This window comes from Microtus oregoni, unplaced genomic scaffold, assembly GCF_018167655.1.
Source record: "Microtus oregoni isolate MIOR12 unplaced genomic scaffold, Mior012 000049F_ref0000343, whole genome shotgun sequence".
NCBI classification, from domain to species: Eukaryota; Metazoa; Chordata; class Mammalia; order Rodentia; family Cricetidae; genus Microtus; species Microtus oregoni.
Window position 1 is genome coordinate 4811897 of NW_024543223.1, and position 20839 is coordinate 4832735.

At 49.7% G+C, this 20839-nt stretch overlaps 1 protein-coding gene across 5 annotated transcripts in view; it reads left to right on the plus strand.

The window, feature by feature from the left end:
- LOC121436562 (regulator of G-protein signaling 12-like) overlaps positions 1–20839 on the plus strand; it is a 100185-nt gene that overhangs the window by 58478 nt on the left and 20868 nt on the right. For all 5 annotated transcript variants that reach the window (XM_041636563.1, XM_041636565.1, XM_041636564.1 and 2 more), the window contains exon 4: positions 1113–1134. In XM_041636563.1, the coding sequence (XP_041492497.1) occupies positions 1113–1134 (22 nt within the window). The remainder of the gene's footprint in view (positions 1–1112; positions 1135–20839) is intronic.

Consider the following 20839-nt stretch of genomic DNA (forward strand, 5'->3'; position numbering starts at 1 on the left):
GTGTTCCTGTTGGCAGCCACTGAGTAGATTACTTTACTAGAGGGGTCTTACAGGATGCCCAGGGGACCCAGGTCTGGTGTGAGGCAGGCTCTACTCACTTGCTGTCTGCCCTCTGGCTGCACCTAGAAGCCCGGTTCAGATGAGACCTGAATGCTATGGCAAAAATGGTAGAAGGCCTTGTAATTGATCCAGGAAGCTCTAGGTAGAGCCACCTATAGCCCAGGCCACAGGAGGGAAAGTTTTCTGGCATCTTGGCATGCTGCAGACATGAGAGCAGTGGTGCTGGACTTGCTGTGTGTCCCAGGCCTCCTCTGAGCCACTCCGGCACTCTGCTGTCCTTCCTGCTCTTGGGGAGGAGCCATACTGCCGCCAGGATCCTAGCCACAGGCTTCACTGGCTCTTCCATGCTCCTCCTTCTCCTGCTGAGTCCCTCTGCTGCCCCTGGGATGCCTGCCTCCTTATCCATCTGCCTTTTCCTGGGCCATTCACCACCTACCTGACCACTAGCAAGTGTCCACATGAGCCCAGGCTGGGCTCCTGCAGAGAACTGCTGACAGTTTTTGTTCCCAGAGGATCAGCCTTTCTGCCCAGTAGTTCTTAGCAACCCCCAACTCTTTTTAATCTGCCCGCAGGCATTTCCCCAGAACTGTAGTAGCCACTCTCCCAAGGGGGAGTGGCAGGGCGGGGGTGGGGGGAGGTGGTGGTGGTTAGGGACACACATTCCTGTTCTGCTTTCTCACAGCTCAGGTCTCACTGGAGTGGAGGTAACACTAGCCTGAGCTGAGTAGTATCTGGTACTGAGCCCCTGTCCTGCAAAGTGCCCTAACTGGGGCACTAATCTTAAACTGTTCTCGCACGGTCTGTTAATAAGACTATGATGTCAGACATGCTGGGATCTGTTCTTTTCAAGTGAAAATGACGGCAACTTCCTCTTAGAGGGAGTCACCAGCTGGGGCGGAGTTGGAGCCCCAAGGCTTGACTCACTGTCTGCTTCTCTCAGCGCCTACCTGGGTAGCTGGGAGTTGCCCAGGACCTTGGAGGAAGTGAAGCGCTGTTCCCTGAATCTTGTCATGAGATGTAATTAACTCATGTCTCTCTCTCTTTTTTTTCAGTCTGCAACTGTGTCTGATGGTGGTAAGTCATATTTTATTTTTCTTATTGTCGTTTTCAAATTATGAAAATATATCTGCCATTTGATATATACTCAGTAAGATGCTTTCTCTGCCTTTTCCTTGTGGGAGGGTCTCAGTTGGAGTTTCACTGGCAGGCAGCGTCTTGGTGGCCTGGCCATGTGTTTGACTAACATGGCAATAGAAGCTCCGTGTAGCCAGCACAGATAGTGTGCTGAGCTGCAGTTCATGCTCCTGCATGCCTGTGATCAACAAGCAAAAACATGCTTGCTGATCCCTGTACATCCAGCTTCCAAACGAGCAAGTTCAGTTCTCAAAGCAGTTGCTGAGTTTGAGCCATTCTGAAAGTTCCCTTCCTAAGGAAAATGTAGTAGATGAACTGAGAGTGTGGGGTGAAGGAGAATGAAAACCTTTCTCTCTGTCTTTAGAAGAGTCTGTGTACAGGGCTTTTTTAGTGGGACTGACCAGGAAGGAAGACCCAGCCAGAGTTCACTCCATTTCTCTGACATAATCCCTGGTTTTAATTCAGCATTTAGATAGAAAAAACGAAACAAACAACAGCAACAACAACAAAAGAAACTGCCTTAAACTCTTTGGAGAGCTTCATCTAGACACTCCTCAGGCGTGTAGTATTCTGGTACTACAGACCAGTTGGTATAGTTTCTAGAGACTTCTGTTGTCTCCTGCAGAGCTGCCCACCTCAGGCTGGTATTCCTCTCCCACAGGAAAGTGCAGGCTGAGCCTTTGGCACTAGTAGCTCTGTAGGACTCACAGAATGGAGGCGGGGAGGATTCCCACTGCTTGAGTTACAAACCTGCTCATGCCAGAACACAGACGACAGGGAGCCTGGGCAAAGTGTGAGAAGCATATATTTTAGAGTAAAGGGGGTTATATTTCCTGTGTTATGTACAATAATAATCATGTCATTTAATCAGACAAAGCCTCCTTAATGCAAGAAAAGAAGTAGGATGGGCAGCCAAGTCCGGGCCAAAAACACAGGTTCACAGCCCTGGTGCTAACTTCTCTTTTCTGGCAGAGGACATTTATTCTTGTGGGAAATGTATATACTTGAGGTTTCCATAATCCATCAGTTTAATAATATGTAATATATTTTATTGACTTTCCAAAGTTCTGTACTGCTGTTAGGAGTTGGGGAAGCCAGTCCTCCCCAGCCCCAGCACCTCAAGTTGTCCTATAGGTTTCAGAAGGTCCCTTTCCAAGGGTGGGAAGCCCCTGGCTCCCAGCCCCCACTGCGCCTTTCTGAGGAAGTGGTGTCCTGGCCAGGTGATTCCCCCTGTTTTGGGGGCTTTCCACCCTCAGTCCCCTTCTCCAGCTCAGACCCCAGGGCCACAGGGCTGTGTTCTGTTCTCCTGTGGAGGACCTGCTATGGCAGGAGGCAGGGGATTTCAGCAACTGAGCTAGACAGCCAGATATATTTTATTTCGCTACTTTTCATGCTTTTATTATTTTTATACTTTTAGTTTCTTTTCTAATTATAAGGTTAAAATGCAGAGGCTGTCTGACTGAGTCTGTGTGTTAGGTCTGGGAGGTCACTGTTATGTGCTGTGGTCACAGTGATACTGAAGCAGTGTAAGGACCACTCCAGTCGAGGTCCCTGGGGCTCAGGCCTGGAGAAGAACCTCCAGCCTTCACCCTACTAATCCAGCTAAAGCCTTCCATTTCCCACAGGCCCCAGGAGCTCTTCCGTGTTCCATCATGCAGTGCCCAGGCACCTGTGGAGAAGGACTAGGCAGAAGCTTGAATGTTTCCACACAGAGATATTTTATAGACCTGGTCAGTAGTAGACAGATTCTCACATGGAACCTAGGAACCACAGAACCCCACGATGTATGGAAAAATGTGTACCAAGTGCAGGTAGAGACGAGGGGCCAGCTCAATCTGTGCCCAGTTGAGGCTATGTTTGCCTCCTCATCCAGCCTGGGCTATGACTATTAGGAAATCTAATACTCTCCAGAAGTGTCGTGCATCCAGCTTACCATGCCCTTGACATAATATGACTCTTTGATGTCATTCCAGGCTGTGTGTAACATTTGGTAATGTGTGTTCCTATCATGTCGTCTCATGCAATTTTAAGGAAGTTGGGCGGTGCCATTTAAGATTTCGCTCAGAGTATGCTTTTCACTTGCTCAGCAGGAAAGGGCTTAAGATCACCACTGCCTGCACATTGGCCTTGTGTGGAGGGCAGACTGTCTCTAGGACAGCAGATCAGGCCTAGAGAAGTATCCCTAGCATTCAGAGACTTCCCGATGTCCAAATAGAAAACAAGGTCAACCTGGAGGGTTGAAAATGTGTAAACCAAGCCCTTACCTAGCATGCTTGAGCCCAGGTTTTTTTTTAAAGATTTACTTATTTATTATGTATACAACATTCCTTCTATGTATGCTTGCCAGAAGAGGGCACCAAATTTCATTATAGATGGCTGCGAGCCACCATGTGGTTGCTGGGAATTGAACTCAGGACCTCTGGAAGAGCAGTCAGTGCTCTTAACCTCCAGCCCTGAGCCCAGGGGTTTTATTTCAGCTTCACGGAAGGAGAAGGGAAGATGGGGGGAGTGAGAGAGAGGGAGGGGGAGGAGAGGGAAGGGGAGGGGAGGGGATATAAATGTGAGTCCCATTGTTGATGCTGGTACTGAAAGGACTTTTCGTCTCAGATACTGGCTTGGCTTTCACACTGTCTTCTGTGGTACCTCACTACTGTGTTCAAACAGTGCTCCACCTCTGTGCTCCCAGTGTCCCATCTCCGTGCTCCTGCAGTAATCCACCAGGATCCCACGATGCTCTGTGCTCCCATGGAGTTTAAGCTCTTTAACTTGGTATTAGCAGCTCTGCCAGGTTCTCCCCTCCCACCCGGCTCTTGTTCTCAAAGGGCATACCACCTTGCTGCATGAGGACATTCAGGTGTGCCTTTCCTGCTAAAGGTTCAGTAGTTCTGGTGTGTGAAGTAAACTGACAGCAGGCACACCATTAGAGACATTACTACTCAGTTTTAGCATTCAGACAGCTTGACAGTCCCTGGGATCAGGACATTTACAGAGATTAAAGCGAGAGGAGTCTGTGAAAGGTATGAAAAACACAGTGTAAACAAGGTGGTCTTGTCACAAAGGTAGTAGTCACCTATGGTCTGCCTGGGTCAAGGGCAAAACCCCTCCTTTGTGTGGAAGGATTCCTCCAGCCTCTGGTTATACCTGCTCCTCACTAAGATAGACAGATGCAAGCTTTTAGCTTCCAGGGTCCTCGTGAGGAGCATCTTTTGATTTATGCCAGAGAAGAGCCATGTGACGGCTTATAGTGGATAAAGGTACTTGCCACACAGTCTGATAATCTGAGTTCTATTCCTGGAACCCACATGGTACAGGGAGAGAACCAACTCCTGAAAATTACTCTGCTATCTCTCACACACACACTTGCGCGCACATGCATACACATGCACGCGCACGCATAACACGCACACAGGAGGGGGATGCGAGGGAGAAACTAGCAGTGTAGTCAGTGGAGGGTGTGGCTGTGGGGTCTGTGCAGCACTTCCCTAAGATCTCTGTACTGTCCAGTCTGCTGGTCCTGAAATCTGCCATTCCTCATGTCCTCATGTCAGGCCCTTCAACTCTGTGACTTCGTGCCCTTACCACATCCACAGATCCTTCGAATGGAGGTGAGGCTCTGCCTCCTCAGTGCGCTCCCCATCCCTACCGTCTACCATACCTGTGCTCTCCAGTCTCCACAGGGCAGCAGCTGTGGCTGGCTCACACTGAACTTGGACCCCCTCCGTCTGCCACAGTGGTCTGTTGTCCCAGGCTAGCCTGCAGTGACCCAGCACACCAGACCGCCCACTGTACTCTCCCTGATGTCATTCAGCTCCTCCTGTCCCACCCACCTGCTGCCTCCTGCCCCTTCTCTGAGTAGTATTCTTTGCTCTTCCTGCCAGTGACTGGTGTGAGAAAGCTTGGTGAGAGGATCACTGAATCTGGGCCCCAGTGGTCTTCAGTGACATTAGCTCGAGCTTTGGAAGGCTGGCTTAGGGCAGTGGCTTTTAAAGTGTTTTCATCAGCAAAATGCTCTTAAATTCTGTCAAGCAAATGCCCTATTCTGGAGCACAGATTGGAAAATGCCTGCTGAGTAGCAATTGGGTGTGCCCGTCCATAGCATCCCCATCTGACTAAACTCCAGAAGGCACTCCGAGTCTGTCTTCACCTTCTTCTCCAGGCTGCTAGGCCTTAGGTTGGGTTTGCTCTGCTTTTAGCTTTTTCTTACCTAAAGTATGGGCATGAGTGTCCCCTTTTTTGACCCTCTGCCTAAGTGCAGAGAGTACAGGAGAGTCAGTGAAGGTGTGTGGTAGTCATGCACATGACTGTAGGTTCCTTTGTGGTGGAACTTTCAGTGGAACTTGAAGGAAGAGAGTATCGGGCCAAGGGCTGTTCTTGGCCTGCTATGCCCCACAGGTATGGGACTTTGGGTGCTTGACACTGGGCTAGGCTGGACTAAGTATTTGTCTGGAGCTGGTACTTGTCTGGACTCTAGGCCAGGTCTGGGTGCTGAGCTAGGCTAACCTAGATCTGAGTGCTTGGAGTCTCGAGTACTCCCCAGACTATTCTGGAGACTTGAACAAACTTGGTGAGGACTAGGATGCCTGCTCAGAGTGGTAGGGGCACCTTTGTCATGTTTTTGTCTCTTTGACCTGTGCTAGATACTTATGGGCTTGGCCAGGTCTGCTTAGCCTCCCTCCTTGTGAAGCCCAGTCAGGTCCTCTGTGAAGAGGCTGCCAGGCTCTCTCAATCTTCACTTTCCTGTTTTTTTGTTTGTTTGTTTGTTTGTTTGTTTGTTTTTTAGGTTTCCACTGAGATCTGGAGGGCTCCCTAACCCCTCAAATGACTGTTTACCTTCGGATGCTCTGGGAAAGACTGTGTCATTCTGCCCTTTGCCCTCCTCACCCCTGGCACTTCTTAACTGTTCATCTTTACCCTAAGCTGTGGGGTCTGCCCAGGGCTATACTCAGGCAAGCCACCTTCCCTTCCTGTCTGGCAGCTTTGGCTTTGCTCCAACCTGATAGCATCTTCTGTCCTACAGAAGTAGCTGCAGCGGTCCACGTCACAGGCATGCTGAGCTGACTTGGGAAGCTGCTCAGGGATGTAGGGCCAGCCGTGCTTGTCACGAGGACTTGAAGTTAGGTCGCATTCACTTGGAACGTTGCGATTGTGAAGATTCTGGGCAGGTGAACCATCCTCTGTAATCAGAAGAGACAGAGATGTGAGGAGTCCCCGTGGAACGGTGCTGACAGTGCAGCGTGGCTCGGTGGTCCACGGTACCACAGCCTAATCTTGTGCTTTTCAAAACTGCTCACTACTGAGCAGGAATGGGATGGTAATTTGTAGCTTGTGGTGTGAGAGCAGGTGTTTAAGCAGAGCCTTTTATTTGGCCCAGTAGTTCACTTTTTTTTTTTTAAATGATTTTTTTGGACTTGAAATTCAAACAGACTGTAGACTGTTGGGGAAGCAGGCAGACTTGGTTTCTGCCAAGACGCCTCCCAACACACTCCTTTCTTTCTGGTTTGACAAGACATTTGGAAGGAGTTTTTATTAGTAACTATGTTGTGAAGTTTTTTTTCAAGCAAAGTTCAAAAGTAATAAAGCCAGTGACTCCTTCCTGCCTCCCTTCCTCCCACCTTGCCTCCTCCCCCTCTTCTATTTGTGGGAACCTTGGACATGTTGGTTTCAGTACTCGTCTCTAGTGCACTGGAGTGGGAGTAGGGTCCTCTTGGTTCCCCTTCTGTCTCGAGAGGCCCACCTGAGGGAGCCATGCCTCACAAAGGGAACATATTCAGTCGGTTCTTAGAGAACAAAACTCGGTTGAACAGACTTGTGTGAGTCTCTGAGGCAGAGAAGCAGTATGAGCCTTGCTCAGAGAGGTGAAGCCCAGGGGCTTCCTGCTTATGTCCCAACACTCGGTTTCAGAGGAGCTGACACAGTGTGCTCACTTGCAAAAGCCTTTGCAATACATGCCTGGGGCTTGTGCTCTTTTACACTTTGGTAAAGAGCTGTGTAGGGGTGCGGCCTCCCTGTCATTCCCTTTAGCACCATAGAGCCTTTGGCTAGAGAGCTGGTTAACAGGAAAAAACATGAATGTCTTAAGTGCACACATATGAGGATCTTCACAGGAATGAGTAGGAGGGATGATAAAGAGCAGTAAGCCTGTGATGTCAGAACAAGGGGACTGGATCTCTGGATCAGTCTAGCACTCGCAGGGACATTGCTAAGAGATGTGGTGGGGCAGGGAATGCAGTTGCCCCAGAGTTAGTTCCCTTGGTGCTCTGCGGCATCAGCTTCTTTGTCACATGACCAAGGTGCTTTCCGGACTTGGCATATGAAGAAGGACTCCTGAAAGGGTCTTTATGTTCCTGGCTTAATGGAGCCCCTCCAGGGATTCCTACAAGAACTGGTTGGATCTGGAACTTCCCCAGACTTGTGCAAGGGCTGGCAACCTTCATCCTGTAGCTTCAAACCATCGCCTGCAACCTCCTGGGGCCTCACCCTGCATGTGCACTGCCTAGAGTCAGAACTGAGACGTCCCAGGTGGTCCCCAGCCTCCTCTCTCTTCACCAATTGTATCTGGACTGCGTGCCGCAGCCCCTTAACTTTCTCTAGTTCTGATTTGTCTCTTCAGCCCAATGGAGAGTCACCTGTAGGGACCTTTTTCTGCTGTAGCACCCAACATACCTCCTGGTAAATGGGGTGATCTAAACACACACTGACTTGATGGCTTTCCCATCAGAAGTGACAGAGGTCCAGATTCCAGGGATCATTGCTAAACATTTAGTTTCATTTTCTAGTGCTGAGTGGCAGTAGGGTTCCTGTCACAGCCAGCCCATCACAGCCAGCATCCTGCGATGCGATGCTTTCACATTCTAGTTGTGGAACATGATTTAGAAAGTTCACAATAAAATGTGAGCTCAATACAAGGAGCTCCCATGATCTCTCATCCCATAGGATGAGCACTACCCTTAGAATCATGAAGTGCCAGGTCTCACCCCAGTATGCTTGGAGTATCCCGTATCCACACATTACAGGCGTGGGAAGCAATCAGTTCCTCATTCATTCAGAGCTGATACCTCATTCTGGAATCAGCAAGCCCTGCCTGCCCATCCCGTTACTTTCTCTGCCTTTACAGAGCATTCAGCCATGAAAAGTCAGAGCATCATGAAGTGGTGACAAGGCCCTGCCCACATCAGAACCTGTCTTCTGAAGTGTCGCTGTTCCACCTGAGCTCTGGTGCATCTCCAGGGAGCAGTGTGGGCCCCAAAAATGTTCTACACACTGTTTAATATTTGGGCTCACCTCCTTGGAGGGCTCTCAGTCTGTCTGGCACCATGTGGTATGACACTCAGGGTGTCCTTAGATAGGTGCTGCATACCTGACTAGCAACACTTAGCCCTGCGGGTTCTGGTGTACCCAGCCCTCACCTCAGTGAGGGGCAGTTGTGTTCCCTCTGCATTTGGGATCCAGACACGGAGGGCAGGGCCTGCAAGGTCTCAAGGCTGGTGAGGGGGACCGTTCCCACTGTGCTGCAGGCTGGTGAGGGGGACAGGTCCCACTGTGCTGCAGGCTGGTGGTGTGCTACTACCATTGCTCAGAGATGTCTTTGTTCTTGGGACCTGAGCATGGATGTGGGCAGTATGTGGGAGCTCCCTGAGGTCCCTTATCAGCTCTGAACATGATGGAGATCAGCTAGGTGGCCCCACTATGTACTTATTTCTTATCCAGTGACTTCACCTGCCAGGGCTTGAGAGATAGGTGGCACATACTGGTTGAGTAACATGGACTTTTTGGTGAGCCTTGCACAGAAGGGATTGGGGCCAGACTGCAAAGTCTCCTTACAGACAGCACATCTCTGGGTCAGTTTACCACATCCTCTGGGAAGGAAGGCTTTTATGTAAATATTTTAAAACAAAACCTAAGACTCATGACCTAATGATGGCTTTTCTGCCTTTATAAAGGCGTCCTTTCAAGTTAGCTAACATTAATGGGCTACAGTGATTGATGCTAGTGATCTTTACAAGGCACTGGGGATTGACTGGCGCTGGGGAGGAAGGCACCCGTTCTTGGGACATCATCCTTTGAGCCTCTGCCTGGTTCCCAGGACATATCTTCCTTCCACCTTCACTCTGAACTGATGTCTCACCCTTCCATGTGATCTTGGGCTAATGCTGCCATGTGTGCTCTCTGGTACCTGACTTGTTTGTGAACTGCTTTCCTGCCTAGTGGGTCTGTTACCATCACTTTGGCTACCATGCCCTGTTCAGTTGTTAAATGGCCACTGTCTGCTCTTGCCTCTGGTGATAGCTGCTAAGATGGCTCAGACTTTAGCTGTCGCAAAGATTGCAGGACATGCCCGTACAGGTCTCTTCATGGACATATGTGTGTGCTTTGCTCTGATGAGCTGGCCATCGGCGTGTGTATTTAGATATTCTCCATTGGCCAGTGTGGACACTACGCAGCTGTTGTGTTCATCATGGCCGCTGGGGTTTGTATGTGGCCACTTGATATTTATTTATTTATTTATTTATTTATTTATTTTGTTTTTCGAGACAGGGTTTCTCTGTAACTTTGGAGCCTGTCCTGGAACTAGCTCTTGTAGTCCAGGCTGGCCTCTGCCTCCTGAGTGCTGGGATTAAAGGTGTGTGCCACCACCGCCTGGCTCAGTTTTATTTTTAAATACTTAGTCCAGACCTTTGCTTAGACGGGTGTCAGTATAGAGTACCCGATTAACAAGCGTGAGGCCCTGCATTCCATCGCAGACATTGCCAGAAACAAACAAGCTTGTGCTTGTTGCTTGCTTTTTGTGTTTTCTCATTCAGCTGGTTATGTTGTTACTGTTAGTTGATTAGTAGAAAATTGAAAAAATAATAAATTCTAGAAGTGATTCTTGGATTGGACAGATGAATTATGATAATCTTATATATTGGCTACTTTCCCATTGATAAAATATGATAAAATGCCATGACCAAGGAAACTTGTAAGAAGTTTGTTTTAGTTTACAGTTTGAAAGGATAAGAGTCCATTGTGTTGGGGAAGCATAGTTGCAAGAGCAAGAAGCTGAGAGCTCAATCATCAAGTAGAGTGACCAGGAAGTGAGGTAAGACTGTGAGCACTCACAGCCTGCCCCAGCCATCTACTTCCTCCAGCAAGGCTCTACCTCCCAGATGTTCAACAGCCTCTCCCCCGCCCAACACAATAATCAGCTGGGGATCAGGCGCTCAAATCCTGGAGCCTATGGGGACAGTTCTCCATCACAGCTTTACAGCTTATCAATTGCATTCTTGTTTGGTTTTTGTGGCTAATAATGAATGAAAGAAGGTGTAATAGCACTTGAGGAAGGCGTGAAGGCCACCTTCTGCCGTTGGTTCTCAGTGCTGTCTCCTGCAGACTGAAGTTTTTAAGATAGTCCCAGTGGCCATCCCCCTTTAAGAAGCACATTTGTCTTGCTCTACTCCGTCCTTCCTAGGACCATGAAGGTAAAACTATTACCATTTTATTGTTCACATTTAAGTCTTGGATGCCCCTGGAATCTGTTTTTTTTTTTTTTTTCATGGTATGGGGTAGGGTTTTGAGTTTCTGCTTTGTTTGCAGCACTTCCAGACACTTGGGTACATTTTGAGGCAGACTAAGCCTATGTTTTCAGAGTTTGCTTTCAGGGCAAACAATTGCAGACACACAAGCAGATCTGTCACAGCAGAGAAGGAGTGAAGCCAATTGACTCACACCATGGAGGCCAGAGTAGCAGCTGACAGAGTCAAGCACTGGCTTGATTTGTCTCCAAGATAGACTCGACAACTAGAAGCATTCTACAAGAGCCAAGAATAGCACGAGCATGTGCACATGACAGTAACTTTAGGTGTTAGGGTTAGCCCAGACTACAAAGACAAAAGAGAGAAAGGAGAAAACTACATATGCGCAACTCATAGTTGGTGCCACCTGTGTACAAACCCAAAGCAGAGCCCCTGACCAGCCCTGACCTTCAGAACTGATTGAATTCATCAGAGAGAAAGCAGGATCTTCCTTAAATGAGGTGCCATGTCTGTGTAGGGAGGGGATGAGAGCATGATTTAAATGCTGACCAACAAAAGCTTTAGATTTATATTTAAAATGTTAAGGCAGAGACTAGTTTAGGAACCATGACTTAACAGTGCAGATATAGCTGGAGTTGCTTGCCCTTCACCTGGTATTCAGGACTAGCACAGCCCAGTTAGTAGTTGACATCATTCAGTGCCTACTGTGTGCCTGATATTGTCACAACTTTGCTGTGATGATAGCATATAGTTATTATCAGGTTTTTATTGAAAGGTTAAGTGGCTCTCCAGTGAGGCGCGGCGCTCACCCCCTCCTATGAAGTTAGCTCCATCATTACACTTGGCACAGCCAAAACACCCTTGTTGACATGGTTTCTGTAGAAGGTGAAGCCCCACCGCATGTGGGCATGAGGTTCCAGAGCCTTCCTCCTGAGCCCAGCCTTTGGATCCCTGGGCTTCTGTGCTGGGCAGTGTGTCTGTCTTCTTCAGCCAGGTTCTGTTGCCAGGTGACTGTTACACATGCTGTCATTGAAATGAACACAAAAGGAGGATGTGTGGCTTCGTGATACCAATTTTTTATTTGTCAAAATCAAATAAGTCAGCCGGGCGATGGTGGTGCACGCCTTTAATCCCAGCACTCGGGAGGCAGAGGCAGGTGGATCTCTGTGAGTTCAAGACCAGCCTGGTCTACAGAGCTAGTTCCAGGATAGGCTCCAAAGCCACAGAGAAACCCTGTCTCGAAAAGCCAAAAAAAAAAAAAAAAAAAATCAAATAAGTCCATTTTGAGAAAGAATTAGCCAGTAAGGTATTGTGACCTTTTTGGTTCCAGCCAGTGTGTGAATCAGGGCTTCAAAAAGGCGCTGCCCCTTCCTGGCATGTGCTAGGGCCCTGTAGTTCAGTGACCCTCATGGTGGCAGCTGATGGCTCCTCAACTGAGTTCTGAAAATGCAATGTGACAAACGAAGGAGCTGTTCTCTCCCACCACTTCCCACACTGACCCTTGGCAGCTCCCGTTCTACCCACTCTTACGGCCCTGAAAGCTCTTGGCATTTTCCCATCTGCTTGGCATTTCCTCTCCTGAAACACTGTGTCACTTCACAGGCTGAGTTTGTTCTGCTGAGTTCAGATGGGCCTGGTCTCGGCTTCAAGACAGCATTTAGGTTTCTCCCGTTTGTTTCCTTGGGGTCCTGCGGTATGCATAATCGTGTGATCCCAGCACAGTCTCAAAGGACTGTCGGGCCTTGTCACTCCCTGGGAGACGGTGAGGAGCAAGCAGGGCAGGAAAGGGTACTGGGATGCCACCTCAGAGTTTGTGGTGCCTGCCCAGTTCTACCCACCAGTATCCTAAGACCTTTGAAGCCTCATCTCACAGTGGACCCGTAGAGTTAGACCAGCAGTTTGGGGGCTCTGCTGTGGTGCTCAAAACAAGCCAATCCGCTCATTGTCAGGATCTGCCACTGCTCGCTCTGGCTTTCTCAGGTGAGGAGCCGAATGGCTGCCCTCAGATTTTACACTGTGGAGTCTATAAGCAGTGGGGCCTGTCCTAAGCTCTCCTCACTGATTAGTATGAAGGGTCACCCTGCTGGCAATGAGAATGAAGTGCTCTTAGCCAGCTGCTCTCGGAGTAAGGTGACAGAACTCAGGTATGCAGTTGTCACACAGGAAACGAGGTGAGGCCAGGGCTATCTTCCCCGTGTCATGCAGGACTTTCATGGAAACCTAGCCCTCCAGGTAGGTTGAGGCCTCTCTTGTTGATGGCGTTTTAGCTTCTGGCACAGTTCTAGTACTTGGATGAATAGCTTGGGATCCTTACGGGGTTCTCAGGCCCTAGGCCCTACAGGTGTTTGTTTCTCCCCATAAGAAAGCCAAGACATAGACATAAGGGTCCAGTAATCATCATGTCACCTAGATCCAAAAAGGTCATGTTGGGCTCTATCTCCGCCTGGCCTCTCCCAGAACCAGAATTGTCCATACTGGTGACCTGTGACTGGTGTCTACATGGACCACTGTGGGAGTAAGGGGAACATGTTCACAGAGAGGCAGTGCCTTCACCAAGCAGGTGACAGAACTTCCCAGCGCAGAAAGGCAGGTGGGACTCTGCTGTGAATGTCACCTGCAAGGGAACTCTAGAAAGCTCAGCTGCTTTTTGTTGAGGGAGGAAGTGGGGGCATCAGGAGAGAAGGAGGCTGTCCACTGCTGGAGAGGAAGTGACCATACCCAAAGACCAACTCCTGGGCTGAGCAGGGAAAGCACACAGTGGGCCTGCAGGTATATGTCTGCTTCCAGTCAGTGCTCAGTGTTTGGGAAGACTCAGGGACATACGACCACCTGATGGAGGACTGAGTAGAGGAGAAAGTGCCAGGCCACTGAGCGCAAACCCCTGACTGACTACAGACCAGCATAGCCCTGAGACGCTCTCAGGAGACTGAGAACGTGGCACAGCCCCATGAACATGAGGTGCTTTTTGCCTTAGTTTGGGAGATGAGAGTTCCTTATACAAAATCACTGGGGCCAGTATTTCAGTTTCTGACTTTTCCCTTAGGTTTTGGAACTTTCCCATAGGTACAGTGAGTTCTCAGGCATAGGATACAGGTCTTCCCATGGGCTTCATTTATTCATCTTACACATAGAGCCTGAGGATAATTTTACTCAGCACTTTAGTCTGTTTGCAGGTGTCATGAGACAAGATGTAGAAGTAGCTTTTTAGTCACCCCAAATTTTTGGATTTGGGAGCATTTTGAATTTCAGATTTCTGAATTAAGGCTATTCAACTTGTATTTGGAGGAGAAAGAATGATAATGCAGAAAACCCTGACTACAGGATCAGGCCGCACACTGGCACGGTGCATCCAAGAGAAAGGTGCCTGCATGATCCGCTTCTCTCCCTGACACTGACAAGCCAAGATAAGATGGATGACCAAACCCTCTGGCCCACCGAGACCTCAGTGCAGAGGGGTGGGAGGTGCCTGAGAGCTTTGCTAACCAGCAGAATTTAGTCCTAGGCAAGAGGGGACGGCACCATGAAGGACATGGTGGGTGGGATTAGAGGACAGGCTGTGCTAAATGTTCTGGGTTTATCACGGTGATTAAAAAAGTCTTAGCAGTCAGTACACCTTGATGTGTCGTGTGTCTATGTGTGTGGTGCTGTTGGCAACTTACCCTCAAATAGCTTAGAAAAAAAATGTGTATGTTTTGGTGACTGTCCCTGGAGGAGGTGCGGAAGGCTGTGACAGGAGGGCCAGAGACAGAATGGGCCCAGAAGAGAGTGGGGGTCCTGTTCCTGCTCCCCATCCTCACACCAACAAGACTCCTGTGAGCTTCTGGTGGCAACCTCACGGGTGGTAAGGGTGTATTCCCTGCTTCGCCACTGATGTGAAGCCATGTGCTCAGGGAAGGCAGACACAGCTGAGGCCTCCTTTTAACCCTTCGCAGGTCTCTTTTAGAGGACACTATTGAGATCCTTTGGTGGCCTTCTACTGGAACTGACAGAGTCCGCAGTGTTTGTGGAGGAGTGTCCACCCAAAGTCACCAATCATTGGACTGTGGTCATCCAGCTTGGGTGGTAAAACTTTGACCCAGTCATCTTTCCCTTGCATGTCTTAGAGATCAAATTTGGAATTGCTGGGGACTGTGGCCAGAAAGCTGAAAATGGTCTCTGCTGACCCTTACCTGGGCTACCTGCGGGAAGTCCCAACCTCAGAGACCATAGAGAACTCATGAGGCCTCACTGCCTTTCTCCCACCTCTGTTTATGCACTGATTTAGTTGGTGAGGGCAGCAGCAAAAGGCTTTATTTTCTAAAGCTGGCACGCCCAGCTCCGGCTGAGCTCCCAGCCCCTCGAGGTTTCCTTAGGTGTGCTGCTGATGCCACAGACTTTGCTTTGGAACTGGTTGAGTTCAAGCTGCTTGTTTCTTAAGTGCACACCGTTGAGATGCCATGGCTTTAGTCTCTCACTGAGAATATAGATCTTGTGTTTATGGGACTTAAGAGTTTAAATTCAAGATGGTGTGGAAATATGACAGCATCACATAACTATTACGAGAAGCTGTGTGTTCTTGCTGCTCCTTCCCTGCTGCTGTTTCATGAACTGCACAGTGGCTCCTCCCCACGCTGGGGGAACAGTGTTTCTGCCCTTGTGAATAATTCAGGCCTCTGCAGCAGGCATTCCGGCTGTGCATTATACATGAGTCTCTGAGGCTTTGCGAGGCTCTAGTGCCTCTCCAGGAGCCAGTGTTGAAAGGCTGAGGGCTGCCTCTGCTAGGGTCCCTGAGGCTCTGCAATAATTCATCTACCCCCAAGGCCGAGCTAAGGAGCCATGTCCTCAGCACCCGTGGCCCAGGCCTCTGCTCCTGGCCACCCAGGCTGAGCCTGGTATGGACTCAGAAGGGTGGTTTACGGTGAATGGTTGGAAGTATTTGGTTAGATGGCACCACAGTGGCTCTTATCATCTCTACCCAGGTAAAGTCCCACATCTGTCTCTCAACTTGTCTTGAGTGTCAGAGCAGGCTGGCGTGTGCAGTCCTCAGGTATGTTTGCTGCGTGGGGAGGGTCTTATGTTGGGTTGGGCTGCCACGTGGCTTAGAGTTGAGACTTGAGCATTTGGAATACTTAAGGTTATGATTGGCTAAGACATACAGTGAACTGGGAGCAGGCTGAGGCCATGCATCACAGAAGTAACTACACACTCAGTCTCAAGGAATTACTGCAATGTGTAACCTACAGCCTACATTGCGACAGTCTCTGCAGCTGTGCTGGCAGCTGTTCCAGGAGATCTGCACAGACTCGAATCACGTTCTCACCAGGTCAGCATTTGACTGAAAGAAGAAAACCCACATCACAACAAACACCTAGAACACACCCACTAAAGCCACAGTGCAGCCATATCTTCAACTCAGCCTGTGTTTCACCCAAGCGCTTAACATTAGAGGACCAGGCTGGTAGCTCCCAGCAGACCAGTGAGTCTCAGACCTGATGTGTGTCGGCCTCCTAAACTGGTCTTGAACTTGGTTTAGAAATAGAGGTGTTTGCAAGGAATTCCTTGGCCACCAGGTGCTGCTTGATGTCCTGGGTCAGGCTAACCCTGAAGATGCTTTGTTCTGTATGTGACTAACAGTGCTGGAACATGGTGTGGGTTCTGAACTCAGAAATGCATGACAAAGGGGAAGGGACTTTGTGTCTGTGTAGCCTGTCAAAAGCACTAAGATCCAATTCACAGGAGCAACTTGTGCCAAGCCTGAGCAGGGTCTGCCTCTACCCGTCTGCTTTGCAAGCCTCCTACACCCCCACTGGGTGAAAACCTCCTCCAGGAGCTCTGTTTAAAAGAACCACATGTGGCACCCTTGTGGACTCAGGACTTGCCCCCCCCCCCCCCCCCCGTATATGTGTGACTTGTCATAGTCCACTGTGGCTAGGCCTCGCCTCAGCATTTGTGATGTCTTTGTCTAGGTCCCTGGAATGTGCTGGGCTCAAGGCCAAGTCACTATTCCCACAACCTCAGGGAGGCATTACCAGAGCACCAGAAACTTCCTCTTCTTCTAGGGGAAGGGCTCTGTTGCAGCCATGGAGACTGTCCCCTCACCAACCAGGCATCTCACCTGAGCGGGTCTCTAGTCCAGCTGCCAGAAAACGAGCCGTTTCCCCTCATTTCCTGTGGTGTCAGTTCCCCACTGTTGTCTTTGCCACTTGTGCCTGCTTAGGTGCTGCGCCACCTTCCTCTCTATGCAGTGCTCATGCCTGAGAGACCCAAGGACAAGCCTGACCCACAGCCAGGGACGTTGGCAGCCAGCGATGTGGGACACTCAGTGACACAGTGGAGCTCATCATTGCAGCTCTTTGCTGCAATCCTTCGTTGTTAGAGTTCACGGTGGCATGTTGACGTGAGTCTTGGAAAGCCATTGTTTTATATCAGGTTATAAAAATAAGTTTAGTCAGTATACCGGTCATCTTTCACTCACTGACTGAGACAGCATAGGTTCACTCCTACCACACACCCAACACTTCCTGCTGCAGCCCTAGAGACCAGTGACCTCTTGTAGTTAAGGTGAGCACACAGAAACCTGGATGTTTAGGGAGCGGGGAAGATCTTGTTGAGCTAGCAGACAGTGACAAGCTGCATATGAGCAAGCTGGGAGGTCTGCAGGTCCGCTCGGAGAACTGGGCCGCTTTTCCTCCAGCAATTGAGTACCTTGGACACAGAGAATATGGGTATTTCTCATGAGGCGGTGGTGGTGCACGCCTTTAATCCCAGCTGTTGGGAGGCAGAGGCAGGCAGATCTCTGAATCCAAGGCCAACCTGGTCTCCAAGAGTTAGTTCCAGGACAGGCTCCAAAGCAACACAGAGAAACCCTGTTTCAAAAAACAAATAAAGAAAAGAAAAATGGGTATTTCTCATACTAAGCTTGTGCTGGAATTACAAGTATTTTGTAATTCAGAAGCACAAACTTCATCGCCCTAGTGGGGCCTTATGGTCTATGGATAGCTCGGTGACTCAGTCCCACCTTACCTCCTCTGCCTTCCTGTCCTCCGGGCCACCCTCCACTGTGAGGAACAAGAGACCTTGCCAGTCCTTTGTCTGGGGTGAAGGACACATTGCCAGGATACCCCTGTGGCCAGCTCAGCCGAGTCACTGCTGTGTGCTGCATTTCTTCTTCCACAGGACCTTTGCATGTGCACATCCTGCTGTAGAGGATTCTTCTGTGTTTCTTGAGTTAACTGTTCCTTATTCAGTTTTAGTTCATTGCCTCAGAGGAAAGTTGGAGGGAAATAGTTGCAGTGTTGACTCTGCTGGGCTCAGTGCTTCATTGGTGAGCATCACCTCATCAACAGAGGATGCAGTCAAGAACAACATCAGCACCCTCACTTTTCCGTGGGGGCTGGGTCGTCAAAAGACTGTGCTGGGCAGTGTGATTCCTATGTACCTTGAAGTGCTAAGCTCCTTTGAAGTACAAGTTCCCATGTCTGCCTGGGTTGTCACCTGGTATGCACAAAGCCTGACTTTAGCGGAGTGAGGCAGAGTGGTATGGAGCATGAACTAGCCTGCAGCGGTTGCAGAGAGGAGTATGCCCAAGCGCTTAGGAGCCCGGAACCTGTCATGTGCTTCCTTCTGCCTTCTTCTGGCCATCTGTCTGTATGGGTGTCTTGGTCTGGAAGGAACCAACCCTCAGTCTGTGTGTTGTGTGTAACCCTTAGCCTCTTGCCTGGGCATTTTATATGGGGTTCAGACGCTGTTGTGCTCCACATCATGGGAGCTTGGGTTTCCAGTTTGTCTCCAATTTCATTTCACATCTAAATCACTGTGCCCTATGAGGTCAGCTTTAATATGATCTGGAAAGCAAGAGCCCAGCTTGAAGTTTTTCAGATGTGGTTCAGTCCCCGCCTCCACTGCATTCTTCTTCATCTGCTCCTGGACTTTGCCTTCTGTCCCAAGCATGGGTCTGGTGTTTTATCCTCAAGAACATGCTTGTATAGTGCTGTAGCAAGTGGTGTGCAGTGGGGATGGACATGGTGTGCAGTGGGCATGGGCGTGGTGTACAATGGGAATGGGTGTGGTATGCAGTGGGGACGGGCGTGGTATACAGTGGGGACGGATGTGGTGTACAGTGGGGATGGGCGTGGTATGCAATGGGGGTGGGGTGGTGTACAGTGGGGATGGGTTGGTGTACAGTGGGGGTGGGGTAGTATACATTGGGGATGGGCGTGGTATGCAGTGGGGGTGGGGTGGTATACAGTGGGGATGGGTTGGTGTACAGTGGGGGTGGGGTAGTATACATTGGGGATGGGCGTGGTATGCAGTGGGGGTGGGGTGGTGTACAGTGGGGATGGGTTGGTGTACAGTGGGGGTGGGGTGGTGTACAGTGGAACTAGGTGGAGCCATCCTGCCTTTTAATGTGTTTTCTGTTTAGTTTTCTTCTGGGACAGTCACACTCAGCTTGTGTAGCTCTTGGGAAACCTCTGTCAGGACATATTTTGGACTTAAATGTGCATTCTGAGACAATCAGTATCTGCTGTGGTCACTGGACACAGGTCAGCTTCAGAGAACCATCCCTGTGGGGTCCCAGCCCCACAGGAAGTGTGTGAGGTGCTCACACAGTGTGTTTGATGGCCAAGCTACTTAGTGAAGCAGCCCTATGTAGCGCCAGCTGCTCTGACCATGCCCCACTGTGAACAGTGTTCTAGAGGAGCAGGTTGCAACTCCTGTGATGTGTCCTGACCCAAGCCCTTTCCTCTAGACTTCAGGAGAACAGTGGCTGGTGCACAGACGGGGTGGGGGTAAGATTGTACAAGTTCTGATCTCATGATCTCATTTCTTCTGACATAAACATCTGTAGTGGTGTCAGTGTGTGACTCGAATGTCTTTCCCTTGTCTCTTGTAATCTAAATGCTAGCTGGCTTTGAATGTTCTTGCCCGGTACTTAATCTAGGTGCCTTGCTGTAGTCACATCCTTGGCTTGGCTCCTAGCCCTCGGGGTCACTTTCCTCTAGAAAGTGCAGTGTCCACTCCTCAGGCCCTCTCTATTCTGGCTTGCACACACCATCTGCACACTGTTCTGGGCTGTAGGCTCAGTGGCAACTCTCAGTGCCCCTGTGGACTGGGTGTGATCCGAAAGTGTAAGTGGCCATGCTGTTTCCAGTCCCTGTACTTCCATCCTCCCCTCCAGCTACAAAGCTCTCTTCAGTGACTGGCCTCAAGCTAGAGCCTGCTATGCTACCCTGTCCCCAGGAATCTGTCCTGTGGACTGACCTCAGGCAGACCATCCTGAGTGACCAACCTGTCTTGAATACCAGGCAGCAGGTGCTCAGAACAGATGATGGAGCCTGTTGTGAACATGTGATGTAGCAACATTTCCTTAGGGATGCCATGTGGAAAGTCATCTTAGTCAGCTCTGCTGCAGAGCCTGGGACCTTCTGACAGCACAGTACGGCTCCTGTCCTGTCTCCCTGCAGTGGCCTGGCCTTGCCTCTGACATGGGTCATTCTCATCTAGGGAAGCTCTGTGTGCCCTGCTCACCAGAGGCAACATGTGTAACAACTCTAGAGCTCCACTTACATTGGCCTGTGGTCCTCTCATCCCTGGGCTGCTTCATCAACTGGACAGGAGTGACAAATGGGGTTTTCCTAGACACCTCTCCGTCTCCTGAGTTGTAGTGCTTTCCTGTATTGGAATCACCAGTGAATCAGCTGCCAGCAGACACATGGCTAATACTCATTTTGGATGTTGTGGCTTAGTGTTTCCACTGAGAAGTGACCTGCACGCAGGAAAGTGCATAAGCGTGAGCTGTGGATTTCAAGTTGCAGCAGACAACATCAGGAGGGCAATGGGCCAACTGAAGCTTCTCCTTGGGCTTCACTGGGGTCTTTGGCTTTGTGGTGCACTTGCAAATGCCTCCCTGCTGTATACTCAACATTGAGCTTTCTGCCCTGTGTTGTATGTGCACTTAGGTAATAGTTTCTCTGTTTCATTCTCATGGTCAGAGCTTATTATTTAAGTAAGTGTGTGTGTGTGTGTGTGTGTGTGTGTGTGTGTATGTGTGTGTGTGTGTGTGTGGTTGAGATGAGATGTGTTTTTCTCACTGCTACATCTGATATCTAGAAAGCTTTGGCTAGGCTTCAGGTGCAGTGCATATCACTGACTGA